The sequence below is a fragment of the Medicago truncatula genome, chromosome 1 (assembly GCF_003473485.1).
Source record: "Medicago truncatula cultivar Jemalong A17 chromosome 1, MtrunA17r5.0-ANR, whole genome shotgun sequence".
In the NCBI taxonomy this organism is placed as follows: Eukaryota; Viridiplantae; Streptophyta; class Magnoliopsida; order Fabales; family Fabaceae; genus Medicago; species Medicago truncatula.
This window is the reverse complement of record NC_053042.1, coordinates 46,973,980-46,998,840: the sequence shown is the minus strand read 5'-3', so window position 1 is coordinate 46,998,840 and position 24,861 is coordinate 46,973,980. Positions and strand designations below refer to the sequence as shown.

General features: G+C 34.2%; 3 protein-coding genes across 5 annotated transcripts; 2 read left to right on the top strand and 1 right to left on the bottom strand.

The window, feature by feature from the left end:
- The first annotated feature begins 2,193 nt into the window (after positions 1-2,193).
- Positions 2,194-10,271, top strand: LOC25484960 (probable leucine-rich repeat receptor-like protein kinase At2g33170). 2 transcript variants are annotated; one of them, XM_024785660.2, is made up of 3 exons: positions 2,194-2,764; positions 7,200-9,416; positions 9,809-10,271. In XM_024785660.2, the coding sequence occupies exons 1-3, from the start codon at positions 2,515-2,517 to the stop codon at positions 10,093-10,095; spliced, it is 2,754 nt and encodes a 917-aa protein (XP_024641428.2). In that variant the 5' UTR covers positions 2,194-2,514; the 3' UTR covers positions 10,096-10,271. The 2 variants fall into 2 exon arrangements, with proteins under 2 accessions (XP_024641428.2, XP_013469509.1); XM_013614055.3 differs by lacking the exons at positions 7,200-9,416; positions 9,809-10,271 and adding an exon at positions 5,338-5,921 and having other exon boundaries at positions 2,194-4,981.
- Positions 10,272-11,528: 1,257 nt separating this feature from the next.
- LOC25484957 (dihydrolipoyllysine-residue acetyltransferase component 5 of pyruvate dehydrogenase complex, chloroplastic) lies at positions 11,529-16,080 on the bottom strand. The gene is made up of 6 exons (XM_013614052.3): positions 15,034-16,080; positions 14,272-14,463; positions 14,097-14,184; positions 12,350-12,420; positions 12,189-12,272; positions 11,529-12,069 (listed from the first exon to the last, which is right to left on the bottom strand). The coding sequence occupies exons 1-6, from the start codon at positions 15,865-15,867 to the stop codon at positions 11,965-11,967; spliced, it is 1,374 nt and encodes a 457-aa protein (XP_013469506.1). The 5' UTR covers positions 15,868-16,080; the 3' UTR covers positions 11,529-11,964.
- A 1,930-nt stretch (positions 16,081-18,010) lies between these two features.
- Positions 18,011-21,664, top strand: LOC25484956 (tetratricopeptide repeat domain-containing protein PYG7, chloroplastic). Of its 2 annotated transcripts, none has more exons than XM_013614051.3 (6): positions 18,011-18,311; positions 18,668-18,755; positions 19,043-19,103; positions 19,839-20,122; positions 20,461-20,607; positions 21,049-21,664. In XM_013614051.3, exons 1-6 carry the CDS (start codon positions 18,166-18,168, stop codon positions 21,331-21,333), a joined length of 1,011 nt encoding a protein of 336 aa, XP_013469505.1. In that variant the 5' UTR covers positions 18,011-18,165; the 3' UTR covers positions 21,334-21,664. The 2 variants fall into 2 exon arrangements, with proteins under 2 accessions (XP_013469505.1, XP_039685824.1); XM_039829890.1 differs by having other exon boundaries at positions 18,170-18,311; positions 18,646-18,755.
- Positions 21,665-24,861: the final 3,197 nt, after the last annotated feature.

Below are 24,861 nucleotides of genomic sequence, written 5' to 3'. Positions count from 1 at the left end.
GGTTGTGTTAAAGAATTTCTTAAGCACACCGGTTATTAAATCAATAAATTTTAAAATACATTGAAATTTATAAAATGTAATATTATTTGATAATTGATCATATTCAATACTCTTTCGTCCGTATTACAAGTTGTTTTATATAATTTTTTTAGGATTAATTAAGTAAATAATCCTATAAATATTCAGAATTTCATTTTTAGTCCCTACAAAATAAAATTGCATTTTTTAGTCCTTGCATAAAATTTCATCAGCACCTGTAAAAATTTCCATCAACATTTTTAGTCCCTGTAAAAATTTTATGTCAGCATTTTCAGTCCCTAAAATGCTAAAGAAAAATATCACAGGGACTAATTTTATTTTGTAGGGACTAAAAACAAAATTCTGAATATTTATATGGACCATTTACTTAATTAACCCTTTTTTATAATATTAACGAAGGATTAGTTTTGTTGAAATTTGTCCCAAAATTGATGTTGAAGTTTGAGGAAAATTGTGACATGTGATTTGACGTTCGTGGCACATTTTTGGTTCTTGAGTTTGGAGGTTGCCACTGGAAATATCGTGGCACGAAGGGGAGACACCGTTGCACGATTTGAGGATAACGTTAGTTCTCTATTGTGTACTAATAAGAAATCGTGGCACGATAACTTAGGATCTGGACTCTATATAAGACTTCATTCTTCATGTTTTGAGCGGAGGCTTCAAGAGAGAGAAAGTTAGGAAACTAAAGGATGTAACTTTTGGGATGAGGGTCTTTGGTGAGAGTTCTCTTCGGTTGGGAAACATTTCTATACACTTTGGGTGGGTGAAATCATTTAGTCTCTTGTTCTTAGAGAACTTGTTGAATCTAATTTCTTGTAACTCTTGTAAAAAACTTAATGATCGTTGATTGGAGAGATCAATCTTTCTCAAGAGTAGATCACTATTGGGCTGAACTGGGTAAATATTTTTTGATGTATTGGTTTCTCTTATCTCTTTATCTTTTTGCGTGGTTTTGTGCTTTATACTTGGTTCCTATATTAGATATAGATTTGTTATTGTTGTTGTTGTTTAAGTTTACTTTGATATTAGTTATACAATCTAAATTTTTTGGTGTGATTTTAAGTGTGAAGTCATACCAGGTTTTTTTTCTTCCTTCTATTCTATTCATAACATTATTAATTTTTTTGGTTACAATGCCATTATTAATCTCTATCCTATCAATTGTCGTAAACTTGTAACTCTTTTTTTCATACATAAATACTAACCACATAATTTACTTGGCAAAATCTTAAACAACTTATAATGAGATCAAGGGGTGGACTATATTTACAAGTATATTTTTTTATTAATTTCTTGTTCAATACCCTTTATACTCATTAACAATTTTGGTTAACCAAACCCTTTGCCTTGTTTTAGTTTCTCATTCTTTTTTCGTGCCTTAAACAAAAGTTAGTACATGAGGCTAAAATGATCCAAATTAGTGAAACTATTCTATTGAATACTATTAATAATGATTGACTTCTCTAGTCAATGGACTGATTCAACAGCAATAATTTAGGGTAGACTAAGACAATGCAGAGTAAAGACTGGGCTTAAAAACACCAACCAACGTCTCTTTCCAAGTCATTTTCTTCCTTAACGCGTCTTTGAAGTTGAACAATAGTATTTGTGTGTGACCCACATTTCACCCCATTGGAAATTACCACTCTTCCTTTGCAATCAATATTTTCTCTTTTGGTACTACCTTTGCAATCAATATCAATTTTTTGTGTAATAAAATTTAAATTAAAGGAGATATACCCCATGCAAGGTTTGAAAAAATCTTCAACGAGGATTTCCAATAAAATTGACACGTAACCTATAAATTACAGAATTTTAGTTTAGGATTCAAGTCGTAGCTAATGTGAGCGGAACATCTAACCATATGTAACAATTACAATTAATGTTAAATTTTTTATTGAATAGTAAAAACAAACTTGTACTTCCAAATGACAAGTGACCTCCATGGAGAACAAGCATGTACTTGGTGTAAGATTTATCTCATTTATGGAAAATAAGTTAGAAGCAGTCGTTTTTACATGTTCACCTTACTATTGTCATATTCATTCATACACTGTGTTTAGTCAGAGTCAAAGTCTATGTGCAAGTCAATTCCAACTCGTTATTTATTTAGTACTCTAAGAAAATTAAGACACTACCATCTCCATCTTTTTGTTGTTGTCTGTGCAGTGATAAACACTCCCAATACTACTTTTTTTCTTCTTTCCCTTATTTCCACCAAATTTCCTTCCACTAACCCAACAGATAAACAATACCAAACTCCAACATATACTCTCATTTCATTTCTACCTTTTTTATTCTCTTTACTTGAGTTCACTTGTTCTTTCCTCTCCTATATTATTATTCTCTTCCACCTGAACTGAACAACACAAAAAAATATACTACATGATATTCATATTATTATAGTAGTAGAAGCTAATCACTCTTTACAAAGCAGACACACACAGTTAGAAACATAATAAAAACAAGAACATGAACATGCTCAGGTATGAATACACAACCACTTTACTACTCTTGTTTTTGTTCTGTCCTATGGTTTTGTCTTTGCTGTCTCAAAACCAAACAAACACCATGACCACTCTCTCCAATCTTCTTAGCATCCCTGGTTGGAATATCACCATACAATCCAATCCATGTACATGGAAAGGTGTCACTTGTGATCTTACCAATTCATCTGTCATTATGATTGATGTTTCTAAGAACCAACTGAGCTCTATCCCAGATGGGTTTATTTCTGCATGTGGAAAAATTGAGAGTTTAAAGCTTTTAAATTTCAGTGGAAATGTGTTAAGTGGTTTTTTGCCTCCTTTTCATGGTTTTCCTGAATTGGAAACACTTGACATGTCTTTCAATAATTTGAGCGGAAACATTAGTATGCAGTTAGATGGAATGGTTAGTCTCAAGAGTTTGGATCTCAGTTACAATAACTTCATTGGAAAAATTCCTACTAAACTTGGAAGCTCCATGGTTTTGGAGGAGCTTGTGCTTTCAAACAATAGTTTTCAAGGAACAATCCCTGATCAAATTTTGAGCTACAAAAATTTGACTATGATTGATTTTAAGTCAAATAACCTTTCAGGGTCTATTCCTTTAGATATTGGAAATCTTTCCAGATTGAAGACTTTGAGTCTTTCCTCTAATAGTCTTGGTGGCAAAATTCCAATGTCACTCGTGAATATCACAACACTAGTAAGATTTGCAGCTAATCTAAATAGTTTTACTGGTGCTATTCCTCTTGGAATTACAAAATTCCTCAGTTATTTGGATCTTAGTTATAATGATTTGTCCGGGTCAATTCCAGAAGGCCTTTTATCTCCATCACAGATAGTGCTAGTAGATTTGTCCAATAACATGTTAAAAGGGCCTGTACCTAGAAATATTTCTCCTAGTTTAGTCAGGTTGAGATTGGGGGAAAACTTCTTGACAGGAGAGGTTCCTTCAGGTACTTGCGGTGAAGCCGGACATGGTTTGACATATATGGAGCTGGAAAAAAATAATTTGACAGGTTTAATACCTCCTGGATTAAGTTCTTGTAAGAAATTGGCCTTGTTGAATTTGGCTGATAACCAATTGACTGGTGCATTGCCACCAGAACTTGGTAATCTTAGCAATCTTCAAGTCCTTAAACTTCAAATGAACAAGCTTAATGGTACTATTCCAATTCAAATTTCACAACTGCAACAGTTGTCTACCCTGAATTTGAGCCTGAATTCTCTGCATGGACCAATTCCATCTGAGATGTCAAACAGCCTTGTACTTCTTGACTTGCAAGGGAACAATCTCAACGGGTCTATACCGTCGTCCATTGGAAACTTGGGAAAACTTATGGAAGTCCAACTTGGAGAAAATAAGTTAAGTGGGGATATTCCAAAAATGCCTTTGAATCTACAGATTGCATTGAATCTCAGCAGCAATCAGTTTAGTGGAGCTATTCCTAGTAGTTTTGCTGATTTGGTTAACCTAGAAATTTTGGACCTCTCAAATAACAGCTTCTCCGGTGAGATTCCTCCGTCTCTAACTAAAATGGTTGCATTGACACAGTTGCAACTTTCAAACAATCATCTATCAGGTGTTCTTCCAGCATTTGGTTCATACGTTAAAGTTGATATAGGAGGAAACAATGTCAGAAACAGTAGTAATGTCTCACCCGACAATTGTCCAAGAACAAAAGAGAAAGGGAAATCTGTTGTTGCCGCTGTTCTTATTGCAATTGCTGCTGCTATTTTTCTGGTTGGCATGGTCACCCTGCTGGTTGTATTGATCTCACGACACTATTGCAAGGTTAACGATGAACGAGTACAGTCAAGTGAAGGTGAAAATCTTGACCTTCCTCAGGTCCTTCAGAGTAATTTGTTAACACCAAATGGAATCCACAGATCAAACATTGATTTGTCTAAGGCCATGGAAGCTGTTGCCGAAACGTCAAACGTTACTCTGAAAACCAAGTTTTCAACTTACTATAAGGCTGTCATGCCATCTGGTTCAATCTACTTCGCCAAGAAGCTGAACTGGTGTGACAAGGTATTTCCAGTGAGTAGTCTTGATAAATTTGGGAAAGAGCTAGATGCATTGGCAAAGTTGAACAATTCAAATGTGATGATTCCTCTAGGCTATATTGTGTCCACTAACAATGCTTATACATTATACGAGTTTCTATCGAATGGCTCTCTCTTTGATATACTTCATGGAAGCATGGAAAACTCTTTAGATTGGGCGAGCAGATATAGTATAGCTGTTGGTGTGGCTCAAGGTATGTCTTTCCTGCATGGATTTTCCTCTGGTCCAATACTTCTCCTTGATTTATCAAGTAAAAGTATTATGCTGAAATCACTCAAGGAGCCTCTGGTTGGTGATATTGAACACTACAAGTTGATCGATCCTTCAAAGAGTACTGGGAGTTTTTCTGCAGTTGCTGGTTCTGTTGGTTACATTCCTCCAGGTCAGAAACTATTTCACTTTCCTTCTTATTAGTCTAAATCCATAAGCATTTGTAAGATTATTTAGAAGAACTTATGGAAACAGCTTATGACATGTTCATAATCTATTTTCAGCCTATTTTCATAAGCTCTCCATGTTAGCTTATGAAAATGGCTCAAAGCTTATATGAAAACAGTCTGATAGTTTATCTTTTGGGATAGAAATAGTTTGTACATAAACACGTACATGATAAGTGTTTATTCTATAAGTGCTTAATTAAAACGTTTATCCTAACATGTCCCTAGTGAAGCTGTTAAGTAGGCATAGGTCCTGGAATCGTTCAAAGATCTAAATTATTTTTGTTTGTTGATTTGGCAGAATATGCATACACAATGAGAGTAACGATGGCAGGGAATGTGTATAGCTTTGGTGTCATTCTACTAGAGTTGCTAACAGGCAGACCTGCAGTAACTGAGGGAACTGAATTGGTGAAGTGGGTTTTACGTAATTCAAGAAATCATGATATCATTCTTGATTTGAACGTTAGTAGAACATCACAGGCTGTTAGAAACCAAATGCTTGCAATTCTGGAGATTGCTCTTGTTTGTGTAAGCTCATCCTCTGATACAAGACCAAAGATGAAGACTGTGCTACGGATGTTGCTGAATGCCAGATAAAATCACACTCTCGAGGGCTAAATTGGATCTACATAGATTTTGTTTTGCGTGGTGTATTGAATTTATACAAAGAAGATGTAAGACATCAAATAGGACGAATTTTGCACAATCCGTCTATGGTGCTGTATAAATTATGCTTTTCTTGCTAATCACGGTATTGCAGTCATGTAAAAGCGAACTAGTTTGCTAGTCACGATATTTAGCTCATATGGTCATATGTATAATTAATACTTTTAAAATTTTGTTGTAAATATAAAGATAGTATACATTTTGTTTAGGATCTGACTTACCTTTTCAATTTCAAGACAGTTTTTATTTTTTTTAAATATAGATACAGCACAACCAAATCAAAGTAACATGATTTTAGTTGTTCTTTATTAAGTTGTATAATTGCATCGAACCAAACACTCTTAGCTCATTTAATTTAAATAAAACGAGCTTGGGCAGTTCGCAATTCATATATACAAATATCATCATAATTCATAAGATAGGTAAAACAAATCATCATCATCATCTTAAATTTCAATAAAAATGAATACCTAATAATTTGCTGGACGAAAATGCAGCTTGGGAGTATAAAATTGACCAAGTTTTTTTGTACATGTATCCTATAAAATTTCTGAACAAATAACTCAGACTATGTAGGATTTTCAACTAAAAAGGTTCAATATAAGAAAATGAGGTCGAGTATCTCTAAATATGGTTATTATACTAATTGTGATACAAAAATGTTTTTCAGACACAAACCTAACATCAATATCACACCTCTTAATCTAAACAAAATGCTGTGTTTCAGTTGGTTTCAAGCGCAATGGTAGGCCTAGTGCCAATGCTGTTATTGAAGAAATTGATGGTAACAAATCTGAAGTTGTTGAACAGTTTGCACTTTGCAGGCTCCGTTGTTATCAGGAGGTCACTAAGCAATTGATGGATCTTTTAAATAAACTCAGTATTCAACCACATATGTTGCTACAAGCAACCTCCATCTTAAAGGGTGAACACTCAATTAATCAAATTCATATTTCATCTAATGCTCAAGGTATTTCTTTTAATGTCTCTTCAAGCTCATTTATTTGTTTTTAATTGCTTTAGTGATTCTACGTGGATACTGGACTTGGGAGCAATGATTTAAGATATTTTGATTCTCACTTCAGAAAAAATTTGACAATATTTTGTCCGATGTGGTACTCTTTAACAATTTACTTTAAGAGTCAGACCTCCAATTTTTATATGAACGACCCTAGTTAGGACAATAAATTGAATCTTATTAATGTGTTTTTACATGCTTCACATGTTCACTCTTGTTCTTCTCATACTTCATGGCATGGAAAGTTAATGTTGATACGTGTTTTCCAAGTTGAGTTAGAAAATGGTTGCAAACGAGTGATTAGTGGCGTGTTCAGTCAGACTCAGTCCAAGTCCATGTCAAGTTCAACAATTAAGATTTAAGACACAGCCAGCTTTTTATGTTGTCTGTGCAAGTGTGAAGTGATGAACACTCCTAATACTTTTCTTCTTTATTTGCTATCTATACTTCTAAGAACCAACTGAGCTCTATCCCAGATGGGTTTATTTCTGCATGTGGAAAAATTGAGAGTTTAAAGCTTTTAAATTTCAGTGGAAATGTGTTAAGTGGTTTTTTGCCTTCTTTTCATGGTTTTCCTGAATTGGAAACACTTGACATGTCTTTCAATAATTTGAGCGGAAACATTAGTATGCAGTTAGATGGAATGGTTAGTCTCAAGATTTTGAATCTCAGTTACAATAACTTCATTGGAAAAATTCCTACTAAACTTGGAAGCTCCATGGTTTTGGAGGAGCTTGTGCTTTCAAACAATAGTTTTCAAGGAACAATCCCTGATCAAATTTTGAGCTACAAAAATTTGACTATGATTGATTTTAAGTCAAATATACTTTCAGGGTCTATTCCTTTAGATATTGGAAATCTGTCCAAATTGGAAACATTGAGTCTTTCCTCTAATAATCTTGGTGGCAATATCCCAATGTCACTCATGAGTATCACAACACTAGTAAGATTTGCAGCTAATCTAAATAGTTTTACTGGTGCTATTCCTCTTGGAATTACAAAATTCCTCAGTTATTTGGATCTTAGTTATAATGATTTGTCCGGGTCAATTCCAGAAGGCCTTTTATCTCCATCACAGATAGTGCTAGTAGATTTGTCCAATAACATGTTAAAAGGGCCTGTACCTAGAAATATTTCTCCTAGTTTAGTCAGGTTGAGATTGGGGGAAAACTTCTTGACCGGAGAGGTTCCTTCAGGTACTTGCGGTGAAGCCGGACATGGTTTGACATATATGGAGCTGGAAAAAAATAATTTGACAGGTTTAATACCTCCTGGATTAAGTTCTTGTAAGAAATTGGCCTTGTTGAATTTGGCTGATAACCAATTGACTGGTGCATTGCCACCAGAACTTGGTAATCTTAGCAATCTTCAAGTCCTTAAACTTCAAATGAACAAGCTTAATGGTACTATTCCAATTCAAATTTCACAACTGCAACAGTTGTCTACCCTGAATTTGAGCCTGAATTCTCTGCATGGACCAATTCCATCTGAGATGTCAAACAGCCTTGTACTTCTTGACTTGCAAGGGAACAATCTCAACGGGTCTATACTGTCGTCCATTGGAAACTTGGGAAAACTTATGGAAGTCCAACTTGGAGAAAATAAGTTAAGTGGGGATATTCCAAAAATGCCTTTGAATCTACAGATTGCATTGAATCTCAGCAGCAATCAGTTTAGTGGAGCTATTCCTAGTAGTTTTGCTGATTTGGTTAACCTAGAAATTTTGGACCTCTCAAATAACAGCTTCTCCGGTGAGATTCCTCCGTCTCTAACTAAAATGGTTGCATTGACACAGTTGCAACTTTCAAACAATCATCTATCAGGTGTTCTTCCAGCATTTGGTTCATACGTTAAAGTTGATATAGGAGGAAACAATGTCAGAAACAGTAGTAATGTCTCACCCGACAATTTTCCAAGAGCAGGAAAGAAGGGGAAATCTGTTGTTGCCGCTGTTCTTATTGCAATTGCTGCTGCTATTTTTGTGGTTGGCATGGTCACCCTTCTGGTTGTATCGATGTCACTACACTGTTGCAGGGTCAATGATCAACAAGCACAGTCAAGTGAAAATGAAAATCTTGACTTTCCTCAGGTCATCCAGAGTAATTTGTTAACACCAAATGGAATCCACAGATCAAACATTGATTTCTCCAAGGTCATGGAAGTTGTTGCCAAAACGTCAAACGTAACTCTAAAAAACAAGTTTTCAACTTACTATAAGGCTGTTATGCCATCTGGTTCAATCTACTTCGCCAAGAAGCTGAACTGGTGTGACAAGGTATTTCCAGTGAGTAGTCTTGATAAATTTGGGAAAGAGCTAGATGCATTGGCAAAGTTGGACAATTCAAATGTGATGATTCCACTAGCTTATATTGTGTCCGCTAACAATGTTTATATATTATATGAGTTTCTCTCGAATGGCTCACTCTTCGATGTGCTTCATGGAGGCATGAAAAACACTTTAGATTGGGCTAGCAGATATAGTATAGCTGTTGGTGTGGCTCAAGGCCTAGATTTTCTGCATGGTTTTGCCTCTGGTCCAATACTTCTCCTTGATCTATCAAGTAAAAGTATTATGCTGAAATCGCTTGACGAGCCTCTAATTGGTGATATTGAACACTACAAGGTGATTGATCTTTCAAAGAGTACTGGGAGTCTTTGTGCGGTTGCTGGTTCTGATGGCTACATTTCTCCAGGTCAAAAACTCTTGTACTTTCTTTCCAGTTAGTCGAAATTCATAAGCATTTGTGTGACTGTTGAAAAGAACTTATGGAAACAACTTAATTCATGTCCATAAATTATTTTCATCTTATTTCCATAAGCTCTCCAACTTATAGCTTATATGAAACCAGTTCGACTTTATTTTATATTTTCTTCTAGAAATAACTTATACATGAACACATATATGATTGTTGGTTATGCTATTACCGTATACTTATATTGTTTATCCATATAGGGCCTAATAAAATTACTAAGTTTGTATGTGTACTGGAAATTGCTTATATTTGCTTTACAAACACAAACTAAGCTAAAAATAAAGCACATTAGTGTTTGAAGATCTTAATTATTTTGTTTGTTGATTCAGCAGAGTATGTGTGCACCATGAAAGAGAATGTGTATAGCTTTGGGGTGATTCTACTGGAATTGCTGACCGGAAAACCCTCAGTGACTAAGGGAGCTGAATTGGTAAAGTGGGTTTTGCGTAATTCAAGAAATCAAGATTACATTCTTGATTTGAATGTCAGCAAAACATCAGAGTCTGTTAGAAACCAAATGCTTGAAATTCTGGAGATTGCTCTTGTTTGTGTAAGCACATCCCCTGATGAAAGACCAAAGATGAAGACTGTGCTAAGAATGTTGCTGAATGCCAGATAAAATCATACTCTCAATAGGAAGAATTTTGTTCAATCCTTCTATGGTGCTTAATAAATTAAGCTTTTCTTGCTATTCACGTCACAGTATGGCACGTGTGTAAAGTGAATCAGTTTGCTATCTTAGATATTTAGTTCATATAGCAAACATTTTATTTGAAGAAAAGTTACCTATGAAAAAGATAGAACAATAATACAGCATAACCAAAACAAAATAATAGGATTTTAGTTGTTTTTTTTATTAAGCTGAATCTCACAAAACTTGCTTAGCTCATGTAATTTAAACAAAATGAACTTGGGCAGTTCACAGTTTCTATATACAAATATCAAATCAAGGCAATTCTGATGTCAATGCCTGCAGCAATCATTCCAAAAGTTTTTACTTGGTTGGGTTGGAACTTATCCCATTAAAATCACTCTATCTCACTCCCAACTAGCACAATTCTATCTCACTGATTTCATTGGAGACAAAGGTTCAGAAAATGTAAATGGGCATGCATTATTTGAAGGCCTTGAGGCCGTTGATCGATGAAACTTGGCAACTTGCTTGATTTGGCATGAGAGCTCAAAGTACAACTAAAAGGAAAGTACTTTTGAAAAAACAGCTTATGACCTGTTTCTAACCTGTTTTCAGCTTATTTTAATAAGCTCTTCAAGATAGCTTATGAAAACAGCTTACAACTTATACAAAACCAATTTAGCTTATACACGAGCTTATAATGATAACTGCTTATGCTATTTTATCATCACATTGCACCCTTTTTTGCTTCATAATATAAGTTTGGAAAAAGTAGGAGCCACCATAACTCGCAGCATTCTGCATTGTCCTAAACAGCACCACAGCCCCCAATTCAACACCAGAAACCGCAGTCTTCACCGGCTCCGGCACCACCGCCACAACACTCCCTGTAACTGCAACCACCTCAACATCTTTAGCCACAATCCTCCCTGAAGGTCCAGTCCCAACAATTTCCACCTTCAACTCCTTAGCCAATTTCTTTGCTTATGGCAATATCACCACTCTCTTCCCTCCACACATTTTTTTATAAAGATTCAACAATTGTAGCTATGTAATCAAATAGTCACCGTTTACATTATTTTAAAAAAGTTTATTATACGTTTCAATTAAAGTTATTAGATGAAGTATCAAATAGTTTTGAAATAAAAATTTGTAGAGTTGATCTACACAACAAGAACTTTTTAATTCATCTGTTGAATTCAAAATCTAGTGTTTATAATGATTTATGAAACTAAGTTATTCTTAATGTTGAAAACATAACACACAATGTTATAAATTACTGGATGAAAATGTAGCTTTGGGAGCATGTTGATCTTCTTTTTTTGTACAAGTATCCGGGTGAAATTTTTGTCCAAATAACCAAGACAGTGTAGATTTTTGTACTCAAAAAAGTTCAATATTGGAAATGAGGCTTTGTGTATCCCTAACTTTGGTGGAACCAGCTTTTTTATTAGTCATTGCCATTGCCATTGATACAAAATGTCACAACAATCACACTTAACAGAACGTAATCATTGTTCAATCTCCCATGTTTCAATTTTCTAGACAGGATTCTAAAATAAGTTTCATGCTCTCACATAAATAATGGACATTATTGGACGACAACGGGCAACCAAAAGAACAAATTTATAATTAGATGGTATTAATGAAAAATGACATATTTGACTCAATCTCATTTAAGAAACTACAGCTCAGCTTTCCTATTCAAAACTCTGCTCCTGTTCTTTGCACAATCCTGAGTGAATAGTAATTTGGCTTTTCAGATTGTGCTTCTCGACGATCAATAATCCGTAATCCACGAATAGAGGAATCATAAACTCTTTTTATGCAGCATAAGGATATAGAAAAATGAGACTAGAAAGTAAGATCTTTAGGGTCCTCAATAATCTGAGACAGAGTTTGCAAGAACAGAGCTAGATCAGAACCGTAGATTACACGGTGATCTGCTGTAACATTGACCTGCAAATTTGCATTCCTTCAGTTATAAAAGAACAGAAGTCTGGATATCGATTTACGATTCTTTAACCAAAAATAAATAAGTCATACTCCAACATATATAAATGTCTGAACACTCATACCTGCATTTGATTCTTCATGCCAATGCGACCGTCCTTAGTAGCCACAACAGTTGGCTGTGATGTTCCAACTGCCATAATTGCCCCCTACAAAAATAAACCCACAAACAATCAAATTCACGTACGCCGTCACTTTCGATTAGATCACAAATAAGATAACTCACGGTTCCAGGAGGCAGAATAGCATCAAAGCGATCAACGCCAAACATTCCCAGGTTGGAAAGAGTGAAAGTACCTAGAGAAACAACAGAAATCAGTGAAGCAGGGGCAAATATCAGAAGAAAAGAGTCTTTGAATTAGCCCAATTGAATGTCAAAATTCAACTGTAAAAACATTATATAGCTTGTTCTTTTGGTAGAAAGCATAATGTTTAACTTGTTTATTCTAGAGATTACCATGGCAGAAACAAATAAAGAGAATATACGAGGTAGAACTGTACTAGGAATAATTTAGTCTAAAAAAAGGGGAAACAATAGCACCATAAACTTCGGTGGAAACATTAAGATGCAAAAACTAAAAGAGTACCGCTATTTGTTACAAAGGATTTATACAAGAAAGAGAAGAATCCTTAAATTAAATATTTAACCAATCAAGTTCTGGCTGACCATACACAGAAGAGTGAGTGGTTATTATGTGTAATACAGGCAGCCATGTAGAATTCTTGTGTTTCTTGTGTAACTCTCGCAACAATAAGTTTTTTCCAAACTAAAAAAGGTAATAGAGGGGGGAAATAGGAAAAGCTTTTAAAAAGACCTTAAGTTAAATGATTTTACTGAAACTTTGGTCTTCCATGGAGTCGACACGTGTAGCTAGCCTAACTAAAGTGGGATAAGATAAGATGTTGGTCATGATTTTTATTGTTTATGAAATTGTCAGGTGTTTTTTGTAATTCTCTCCAATTTGTAACTGACCACAAGACATTACTGTTGAATGTTATGACCACAGCCACACCCGACTTCAAGTTATCTCTTCAGTGAACTTTTCAAATCATTAATTTCATGCTTTGTAAACCCTATTCTCGCAAAATTAACAAATCTAGTCTAAGGCATGATCTAACCACATAAGCTCTCATGCTAATTCTTTCAAACCCAGATTTATTCTTCCAACCTTAACTTAAACCACTCTTCAAATTGTAAACCTCAAAAAATACAGCTAAGGAACATCATCAGGACCTCTAGAAAGTTGATGTATACAAATTTTCTGTCGTCATAATCACCACCCCTCATATAATAGCTTAGCACTCAAATTAAAATTTGACTACGACTCAAATGCAATCTTCAGTTTTGTCAGGGAAGCACCGATTTTAACTCGGATTTCCTTTAGCTTATATAACTTTGTTCTTCTAAAATAACATGTTGATTGTCAAAGCTTGACTTCAACAATTTAGACATTTATTTATAAAAAGAAGAAGATCTGCAATTATAAAAAGAAGAAGATCTGCAAATATCAACATTAGTCCACTCCAGAAGCCTCACAAATTACATTTCATTCGTTTATTACCACATTCCATTTCCATATCTAACAGATAAAACTAACGGTTCAACTTAAAACATGGCATATGTGCAGAGTTAGCCAAACTTTTCATCAAGGATTTTATCAATTTTTGTCAGTCATTAACTTCACCATTGTAGGAGAATCGAGCCCAAGAAAATAAAACCATGTGGGTTTTGTAGACTGGATTTAACCAATTCAATACACACATCATGAACTCAACCGCTGTCATTTATGTTTGAAAACTCCAGGCCATTTTTTAATTTTTTGGACAAAGATACATTCTATGCATATAGTATAAGACTCGAACTACGTTAAATTAAGTTAATTATTAATCGCCCTAGTCCCTACCCACAAATTTAAGGATTCTATGATAAATTGGAAAGTTCAAAGATATAAAATAAATCCCAATTACTGTACCTGTGGTGTATTCATGAGGCTGCAGCTGCTTAGCTCTGGCCTTATCAACCAACTCCTTCCACTTTCTAGACAATGAATAAACATCAACCTAGAATATACATCAAACAAACCTTTTCAACAATTGAGCCCAATTTTACGTTAGATTATAAGCAGCTCAAAATAGAGTATCAAACACCTTATCAGCATCCTGAAGCACCGGTGTAATAAGACCACCATCTATAGCCACAGCGACTGCAATGTTGATGCTGCTATTGTATGTAAAGCTATTACCATCCCTACAACTAGAGTTTATAACAGGGTGTTTAGCCAGCGCGAGTGCTGTAGCCTTAGCAAGTAATGCTGTCATAGTAACTCCCTTTGACTTGATCTGATATTTTATAAAATAAAACAAAATCAATAAACATATATAAAACAGTTTGAACATGAGTGTACAAGTTTAAGGTATTCACAGAATAATTTGAAAAACTTAGACATCAAACTATTATAAACTGCCAGCAGCATGTTGCAACAACAACTTCATGAAGAACATGCAATCAATCATACATGGCTAGCATCTAATATCTATGTAGCATTTACACTTCATATTAAATTTGTGTCTCGTGTCCGACATGAGTCGGTGTCCGACACCAACACGACAATGACACATGTGGTTACATTAAATTATTTCATTTTCTCAAATTATTATAAGTGTCAACGTGTCAGTGTTGTGTCTAGTGTCCTGAAATTTGCTGATAGTTTCTTTTCCAACAATTTTCCCCCTAATCATTAAAGTTCTATAAAGATCTTAGTAAATTATCCATTTATCAAAAATCCCAATAAGTGGTGAATTATGTAATTTGATATATAATGTCCAAAGACCAGTGTGATTGTCATCTAGCTAGCATCAAATGTAATCATTATGAGTATATTATAATGAAATTGATAACAAAAAATTCACCTTCTTGTAGAGAGCATCAAGTGCATCAGTGGTAATAGTATATCCAACTCTAAAAGCAGGGACCCCCAAACTCTCCACCATATTCCTACTCACAGCATTCTGCATTGTCGTAAACGGTACCACAGTCCCCAATTCAACACCAGAAACCGCAGTATTTACGGGCTCCGTGGCCGTCGCTGCAACACTCCCTATAGCTGCAAATGCCTCGACATCTTTCGCCACAACCCTCCCTGAAGGTCCAGTCCCAATAATTTGTCCCAACTCCACCTTCAACTCCTTAGCCAATTTCTTCGCATAGGGTGATGCCACCACTCTCTTCCCTCCCTCCGACGCCGGATGTTTGGAAACAACCGCCGCTGTAACAACCTTCTTCGGTTGAGATTCTACGGGTGCAGGTGTGGGTGCGGGCGCAGGTGAGGGTGCAGGAGAAGGAGAAGTAGAGGATGATGAAGAAGATGAAAGAGCTTTGGCCTTAGCTAGTTCAATTTCCTCTTCAGTTTCAGCGAGAAATGCGATGGGAGATCCAACGGCGGCGACATCACCTTCTTCAACAACAATAGCTGCGAGAATACCGTCGTAGAAAGTTTCGACATCCATGTCAGCTTTATCGGATTCAACGACGACAACACTGTCGCCTTTGGAGAGTTTGTCGCCTTCGGATTTGATCCATGAGACGATTTTGCCCTCGGTCATTGTGGAACTGAGTGCTGGCATGAAGATTTCACGGATCTTGGCGCGGACAATGATGCGGTTTGTGGTGCGGTACAGGGAGGTGGGTGTGCGGCGGACGACGGTGGAGGAAGAGAGGAAGGATGTTTGAAGAAGGTGAGACATTGTTGAAAAATGGGGAATTGAAGAAAACGAGGAATGTATGTATTGTGAAGTGAATGTTTGTTGTTTGTTAAGTGAAATAGAAAAGATGTATCCTCGTGTTCATCGAAAGTGGACGGAGATTTCAACTACTTGAATCACTGAATCTAACGACACTTACAACACTGTTGCTGTGTTGTTTGGTGTACTACTTTGGTTGGTTTCATTTTTCATTTCTTCTTCCTAACTACTTTGGCTAGAACTCAAAAATGAATTCTAGCCGCTAAGCTACTCTAAAAAAAAAAATCATCTTTTTTAAAATGAATAAGTGGGATGTTTAGGGTTCGAACTTCGACCCCTGCATATAACAATACATGTCCCTGCAAACTGAGTTATGCTCACGAGGACAAAAAATCATACTATAATATTCTTTTTGAGGTTAAATATATTTTTCTTCCCTATAATCCTAAGACCAGATAATCCAACTCATGTCATCCAAAATTTCATTAGGGTCGTTGAAGAAGTATCTCTAGATCATTTGCATAAAAATCCTCATCATAAGGAAATTGTGTATATTAGTTGGAAAAGGCCGTTGGGCGGTTGGGTTAAACTTAATTGTGGCGGACTTGCAGATTGTGGCAGACTTCTCCAGCAATCTGTTGGCGGGTGGATCAAGGATTTTAGCCGCAAAATTGAAGTTTGTGATGCTATGTATGCTAAGATGGGGGGTATTTATCTAGGGTTTGATATGGCTTAGAGAGAGGGTTTGTCTCACTTGATTGTTGAGAGTGACTCAAAGGTGCTTATTAATATGGGTTACTAACAATTGTAAGATTAATGAAACCTTTTATTCTCTGGTTCAGCGTATTCAAGAGATCCTTCAGCGAGATTGGCATAATCAAGTTATTCACATTAGGCGTGAAGGCAACAAATGTGCTCATTGGCTAGCAAAGTCTGTCTTTGAATTCTTGAAATGTAGTAGTTTCAGAGTCTCCTCCTAATGAGCTTCAAAGTCTTATATTTGTTGGTAGTTCTAGATTCATTTATGAAAAGAAAAAACATATTTTATAAAGGTAATTTATAATTTTTTTTTTTTTTGAAATGGTCAATAATGGGATGGAGGAAGCTTTTTTAATCTTTTTAGAAAATAAATTTGACTAGATTTTTGGTTCCTTCAAATATATAATTTTTCAATTTAGCCCCTGTAAAAATAATTTTATAGTACTTTTAGGGTCCGTTTGTCACGGATTAAAATAAAAGTGATTTTCACATAAAATAATTTAGAGATTATATTTTAGAGATTTTATGAAAAATCAGAATCTATTTTTCGTTTGTTTACCACGATAAAAATCACTTTTTTTCAACAAATAATTTAATTTGTTTGGATACAATTATATAAAAGGGATTTTTTGTTACAAAATTAGTTTAATCTTTTAAAACATATTTTCTCTCTCCTCTAAAAAAAATCTATTTTTTAAGAAGCTGCTCTTAACAGTTTCTCATTTGAAGTTGTCTTTAGATTATTTTTAGATTATGATTTTTTTAAAAAGCTGTAACAAACAGATGCAAAACTCTTAAAAGTGATTATTTTAAAAAAAATAATTTTTTTGTGAAAAAAATATAACAAACGGGTTCTTAGTCCTTATTAATATATCTTTTTTAATTTATACTTCATCCGTCCCTATATGTAAGCACTCTTTTATTAGAGAAAAATGATGCTTACATGTAAGGACGAGGGAGTAATATTTATTATTTTATTTTAGTTACCGCAAAGTTTATTCATATTAAAATGGTTTATTGTAAAAATTCATTTTAGTCTTTTAATAGGTATTAAATTAAATATTCTAAATTTCAATCAAAAAACAAATTGAAATATATTAAGATGATAATTCTAATATAAGTCTTGCTAACAAGTGTTTAAGGAAACCATAAATAAAAATATTCTCTTGAAAACATAGTCAAACATATGAAAAATGTAATTAATAATCACACATATTTCAACTACTAAAGATAATTATTTTTAGAAGGACTCAAATAAATAATGATATATTTTCAAAAACAAAATCATGTTTAAACTATTTTTAATTATGCCTCTCAAGAAAGTTAGCAGCCATTATCCAAACAAACCGTTGATTAATAGAGTAATCAATCAATCTATCCATAAGACTTATGGATTCACCATTCAACCGTTTTATCATCACTGGTACACGTCATCCCCATCGGAAGGAACTGACACAGACACAAAAACAAACACAAACGCACCTTGCCGGATAACCCACCCCCTGTTCTTTTTCCTGTTCCTGTCTAAATTAGGAACCGAAGATGAAATTGAAGATGAGTGGTTCCACTTCCACCTTCACTCATTTCCCTTACTCTTCTCCTTCTCTTTCCTCTATCTTCCCATCCAAATCCACTTTTCAACCTCTTCCCTCTTCTAAACTCACCACTTCATCACCATGCTCATTCAAGTAATTCAATCTCCTCTCTCTCTCTCTCTCTCAGTTTTTTTTATACCTTTTTAATAAAAGATTAAAACTTTAGCATCATGTTTTCATGGGGTGCTGCTTCATTTTTTTTTATCTTGTTAACTCATTAATAATGTTGTTTACTAAATTGTGTAACTGTGTCATCTGTTTTTAAGTTCATTTTTCTTTTCAAGTTACATGTGTATGTGGGTTGTTTTCAATTCAGTAGTGATTTGTGTTGGAATGTTTAGGAAAAAGGAATTTTGAATTTCTAGCGTGTTACATATTGTTAGACTTTTTTGTTGCTCACTATGATGCATGGTTAATTGTTGGTTAGTAACTTGGAACACTGTTTACAGAAAGATTAAAGCCTTGGGAATTCAGCAAATAGGATCCACTTCACATGGAGACAACCTTGATTCAGTCAAGAGTAGGATTCTACTCCAGGTTGTTTTGATTTCATGTCTTTTACACCAAAATTAAGCATTTTTTCCACTTAATAATATCATTCATGTATCTTCTATTTACCTAACAAAATTAACTCAATGACTTGCTTTTACTAAGGCATGTTTGGAGTGACGGTCACCGTGATTCCAACCATGAACTTCATTCATAATACCAATATTAGTTTTGTCTTGAACATCAAGTATTCTTAGTTCATGCTTTATGTTCACAACCTTGATTTCTGGCTACTAATTTTACTTTGCTGTTCCTTCTATCATTGACGAAGACAGATGTTTCAAAGGGCAATGCCAATGGAACCCCTTATAACCATTTTCACAAAACAATCCGAGTGTAATTCCCTGTTCTTGCTCTTTCACTTTTCTTATCCATAATATTTTTTGCATACCATGAGTGAATTAATGTCATGTATTTTATAGAAAAATGGAAAATGTTGTAAGGGTAAAACGTCTATGATTTTGCTGATATCAAGTTTTCCTGCATGCTGTTGGTTTCATTTTGATAAACCTCTGAAACATTGTGTCATATATTGATCAAGAAATGCTATATATACTATTGATTGTTATGCCAAAATTAAGAAAACATAAAGAAAAGTGATCATGAGGTTTGTAGGGATGAACTACTGGTTAAATTATCATGCCAATCTTGTGCATTTAACTTTTCCCTAAGTTCCTAGGTTAATCACATAAGTGGATATAGACTATGCGCAGGTAAAAGAGTAAAATTTATTATTATCTTAATTGATTAGGATGACATACTATATCATTAACGAAAATAATATTAAGATCATGAGTGAGGTATTGTGTAGATGCTTTGATGCATCCTTCCTGGAGTCAATAATAAACTCTTCCGCATTGAGACCTGAGAAGAATGAGCAATATAATCAATTTAGAATAAACATAATCTAAATGATGTAAAATGCATTTACTTTCGATAAAATTATGGTAAAGACATGTTGAGATGTACATGCATATTGATGAATGTGCCAAATATTCAGAATTGTTTTTGAGTTACAATAATCACACTTGAGTCATTGCCTTTTTTAATATTCTCTTTCTGGATTCTCAGTGAATGACTTCTCAGTGGAAAATCTTCAAGATTGGAGAAAGTCATCCAAATGGGTTTCAGCATTCTTGTTTGCACAAACTATGTCAGTTATTTCTCCTGATGTTTCATATGCAAGTGACTCAGTGAAGATAAATGAGATGTATCAGGTCGGGGAGTTGTTTGACCTAGGAATCCAACTAATATACTTGCTACTGCTGTTGGGTTTGCTCGGGGCTGGGACTTACTACGTGATTCGCCAAGTTCTTGTCCGCAGAGAGCTTGACCTTTCTGCTAAAGAGTTGCAAGTAAGAAGGAGATTAGACCCTAAATTTAATGGATTTGGATTTGGTGCAATAACTGCGTGGCACAAATACTGATCTCAATCGTCTAATCTCAAATGAAATACTGAGATCGTTTAAAGCTAATTTTGTTTTTGTGTAATCTGAGATGTCGGATCTCGGATTATCGGCCGAGATCGTTTACTGCATGGAGTTATACCTGTAGGCGATCTGGGTCCAAATTGTACATGTTTATTGTATGGTTCTGTTTTTATCTGGTTTAGTACCATGATATATACACAAGCCACTTGGAATTAGCTGTTTTATTATTGTCTTTCCTTTCTCATTTTCTTCCATTATTTCAGGAGCAAGTCAGAAGCGGTGATGCAAGTGCGACTGAGCTGTTTGAACTCGGTGCAGTGATGCTGCGGAGGAAATTTTACCCAGCTGCTACCAAGTTTTTGCTTCAAGCAATTGATAAATGGGATGGAGAAAGTCAGGATCTTGCACAGGTTAGATGACTTGGTTGATTTCTAGTAAAATAAGTTGTATATGCTTAATTTGGAATTTACTTTGGATTGGAAATAGGAGAAACCGTGACACGTCACCAAAATATAACCCACCACAGGTGCCAAATGGACATCAGTTTGTCATGTCAGCGTGTTTGTAACAGATGCTGACGTCAGGGACAAAAAAGAGATGTTTCTGATACTGCAGAAATAAAAAATAATAATAATAATTACAAAAACTAAAACCAAAATTTTACAGTATTTGCAGGAACTAAATAAATATTTAAACATTGACAATGAATTAGATAATTTACACAAAAAAGATATCTCCCTTTGCAACCGTTCAAATACTAATAGTTGTATAATTCTACCATTATTGGTTGGTTCTGATATCACTTGTTGACAACTACTTTGAAAATGATCGCCTGAAATCAATCTATATAGGTTTACAACGCTCTTGGTGTCAGTTATGTTCGTGACGGGAAGCTTGAAAAAGGAATTGCTCAATTTGAGACAGCTGTGAAGATTCAACCAGGCTATGTCACAGCATGGAACAATCTTGGTGATGCATATGAAAGTAAAAAAGAATATCCGTCTGCACTGAAGGCATTTGAAGAAGTGCTTCTATTTGATCCTAACAACAAGATTGCACGGCCCAGGAGAGATTCTTTGAAGGAACTTGTTGGAATGACGCAAGGTGTTACTGTCAGATATAGGGAGAAGAAATGATTGCCATTCTACAACTCACACTATAAATATGGCATACTTGAAAATACACAGGTTTCAATCAATATCTTGGTTATGTTTGAAAGAATTTTGTTTGGCTCTAGTGATTTATTCAAGGTAGAACTTTTTTTCTTCTTATTTTGGTAGCATGATGATAACAAGGTATGAACTCTTATCAACTCATGTCAATTACTTAATGCTAATGGCATAGTTGAGGTAAAATATGGCTGGGAACGGTAGAAAGACGGCCGATTCAGTGTTCAATTCTAAAATGGGTTACAAAAGCCGTGATGAATTAATTGTTTTCTTTTATATAACTGGCCGTTTTCATGCATTGTAAAATTCTTTTTTTTTTCTTTCACGAACTTGCCATTTATATATCCATTGCTTAACTCATTTTTTGGAAAAATTATTGATGTTCATGTTCTGGATATGTACCCTCACTTTGTCCTTGGTAAAACATGGTTATAATTGTTGCTCAAAGCACTGGAGAAAGGAAGTTATAGTGAGTATTGGTAGCCCCTTTTTTTTTGTCGAAAATTCTCAAGTGAAGAGTTATATTGGTTTAAATTTTGGATACTCAGCATCGACTTCAGCTCACATAAAGAGAGCAACTCATTTTGAGTGTAAAAGTAAATAACATCAACATGCATAAAGTATTATAGATAGAGAGAGCAACTCATTTTGGTCATTCACAATTTTCGTGCGGGTCAATTGAGTCATGGATTAAAAAAGTCAGGGATTAATCTGTTTCTGCATAAAAAAGTCAGGGACTACTTTAAGTTTTATTGGGAATTAAATTGATCAGCACGAAAATTATGAAGGGTCAAAATTAGTCTTCACTCTAGATATATATATATTTTTTTGAAACGGCAAATATTATTCTCGTCGAGTTAATGCAAGAAGCATATACACACTCACGGAAAAACTGAAAATACAAACAAAACGGTGCCGCAAATATACGGAACACCTATTCAACCAAACAAACTCAACCCCTTAGTAATGAGGCCAAAATATACATACAATTAAAACCCCGGCAATCCAAATACGCATTGAAGGGTCAAAATGTGTCTTCATTCTAAAAGTAAATACAAGCATATCATATAATAATCTAAAAATTAATAGCAAATAAAACTTCTCGAACAATACAGTAAACTAAACAATAACATTTATTATACCAAAAGCTTCTTAAAATCCTTATTAGTTATCACAAAACAACCACAGTTAGAACATGTTTGAATGTGTTTTGATTTTTTAGTTTTTAAAAGAGTAAATTACACTCCCCTCCCATTAAAGATGCTTGAATTACACTCCCCTCCCCTTTTATGTTAAAATATAGACTTCCCTCCCTTGAAAAGTAAAATTTATATTCATCTCTCTTATAAGATGCTTGAATTACAATCCCCTCCCTTAATAATTAAATATGAACTACACTTTAATCTATTTTAACATTAATAAATATTTTTATAATATATATTAATTTTGAATCACCATTTAAAAAATATAAATTCGTTTCTTTATAATCTAAATGTCAATGACAATTAAAATATTTTGTTATCAATTTTATAATTTAGAGTATAAAATTCACTTTTAAATAACCATACTTAATCGACTTTAGTAATTTTTCAAATATTTTAATTTTATTTTGGGTTGTTTCATATTTTATAATAAGGTTTAAAACTATATGTTAATGAAATTGTGAAAGAAAATAGAGAAAGATATGTAATCAAAATTTAATTATATTAAAATGAACCGCAATGTTATTTTTCTTTGAAGTGTGTTATATTATTTTTTTTGCTAGATTATTAGAAATAAAAAAAAAATATTGAGGGACTAATGCGTAGATTTTAACTTAAGATGGGAGGGGAATGTAATTCAAGCTTCTCTCAAGGGAGAGGAGTGAAATATTTTCTAATATGTTTTGATTAAGAGGGGAGGGGAATGTATATTTTAACATAAAAGGAGAGGGGAGTGTAATTCAAACATCTTTGAGGAGAGGGAAGTGTAATTTACTCCTTTTAAAACCCATTATATAAATTTGATTTTGAAAGTTGTTTTTTAAATAGGATAAAACATATGTGCATTTTCTTAGGTGCGCGGTTTTTAACATAAAATACCGCAACAACCAATGATTTCTCAAATTCATCTTGAAGTTTGTTATAAGCAAAAAAAAGTGAATTTTAAGTAAAAAGCCACGCAAAAAACATTTAAAGAAATGCACTTAAATCTTATCCTTTTAAATATGAATTATCTTTCTGAGTTTTCTAGTTTAAAACAACTTAAAATATTTTTTAAAAGATAAATCAAAAGACCATATTTGCAGTTCTACTTCTTGATTTGCCACAAGTAAATTGATGTCATTTGTTTTGTAGAAAAGTGTAAAAATTTGTTACAATGTGTCATGTGTAATGGCATTGAGGTAGGAGATTTACTTTTTCCACTCTATACCTTTTCTCACGCGTCCTATTTTTTCTAGAAATGCTCTTGAAGTTTCTGGATTTTATAATCTGGAACAGTGTTTTCCTTTGTTAAAGGGTGAAAAAATGAGTTACGGATTTTTCCGGATTTTGTAATCCGGAAATCTAAAAAAATATGGCGCGTTACATGATTTTTTCGGATTACATAATCCGAAAACCCCCTAAACACTCTTTTTTTCATGGTGCTGATGCAATCCGGATTACGTAATCCGGACAGCACCATCACCAATTCTGAACATGTTTGTAACATTGATAGTCATTTTAAGGATAATATTAATCTTCATAGCTTTCATCCTTGTGTTTTTATGATCAAGACTTCCTTAGAAGAGACTTCTTACGGGACTCCGCCCTCAAAATCCAAAATTCCATCATTTACACCCTTTTTTTTTCATGGTGCTGATGCAATCCGGATTACGTAATCTGGACAACACCAGCACCAATTCTGAACATGTTTGTAACATTGATAGTCATTTTAAGAACAATATTAATCTTCCTAACTTTCATCCTTGTGTTTTTATGATCAAGATTCCCTTAGAAGAGACTTCTTACGGGACTCTGCCCTCAAAATCCAAAATTTCATCATTTAGACATTTTTTTTCATGGTGCTAATGCAATCCGGACTACAAAGGAGCATTTTTAAAAATTTTACAGGGCGCGCGAGAAGGCAATAGGATGGAAAAAATAATTCTCTTGAGATATGACCATGTGCCCTCAAAAGTGCTCCGAATTTTGGAATCAAGAGAAGCCAATGCAGTACCTTAAAATGTGCTCAAAGGTGTAAAGACAAAGTGATTGAAAGATTGTTCAGTAGACAAAATTTAGATCAAGTCTTGAATACCAGTCACATTAAACTTTAAAGCTTACGTGCTGCTGATCATTCAATTGGTTAATCAAAGCTATATAATATTGGAGTAGTGCAATGGCTGCGAGAAGTAGAGGCTTTCAATTGTTCAAAATGATAATGTGACGTGAAATACAAGTGTAAATTAAATAATTTTGTATGGCAATTCCATGTCTTAATATATTGTAAGAGAAATTAGATAGGCCATATATG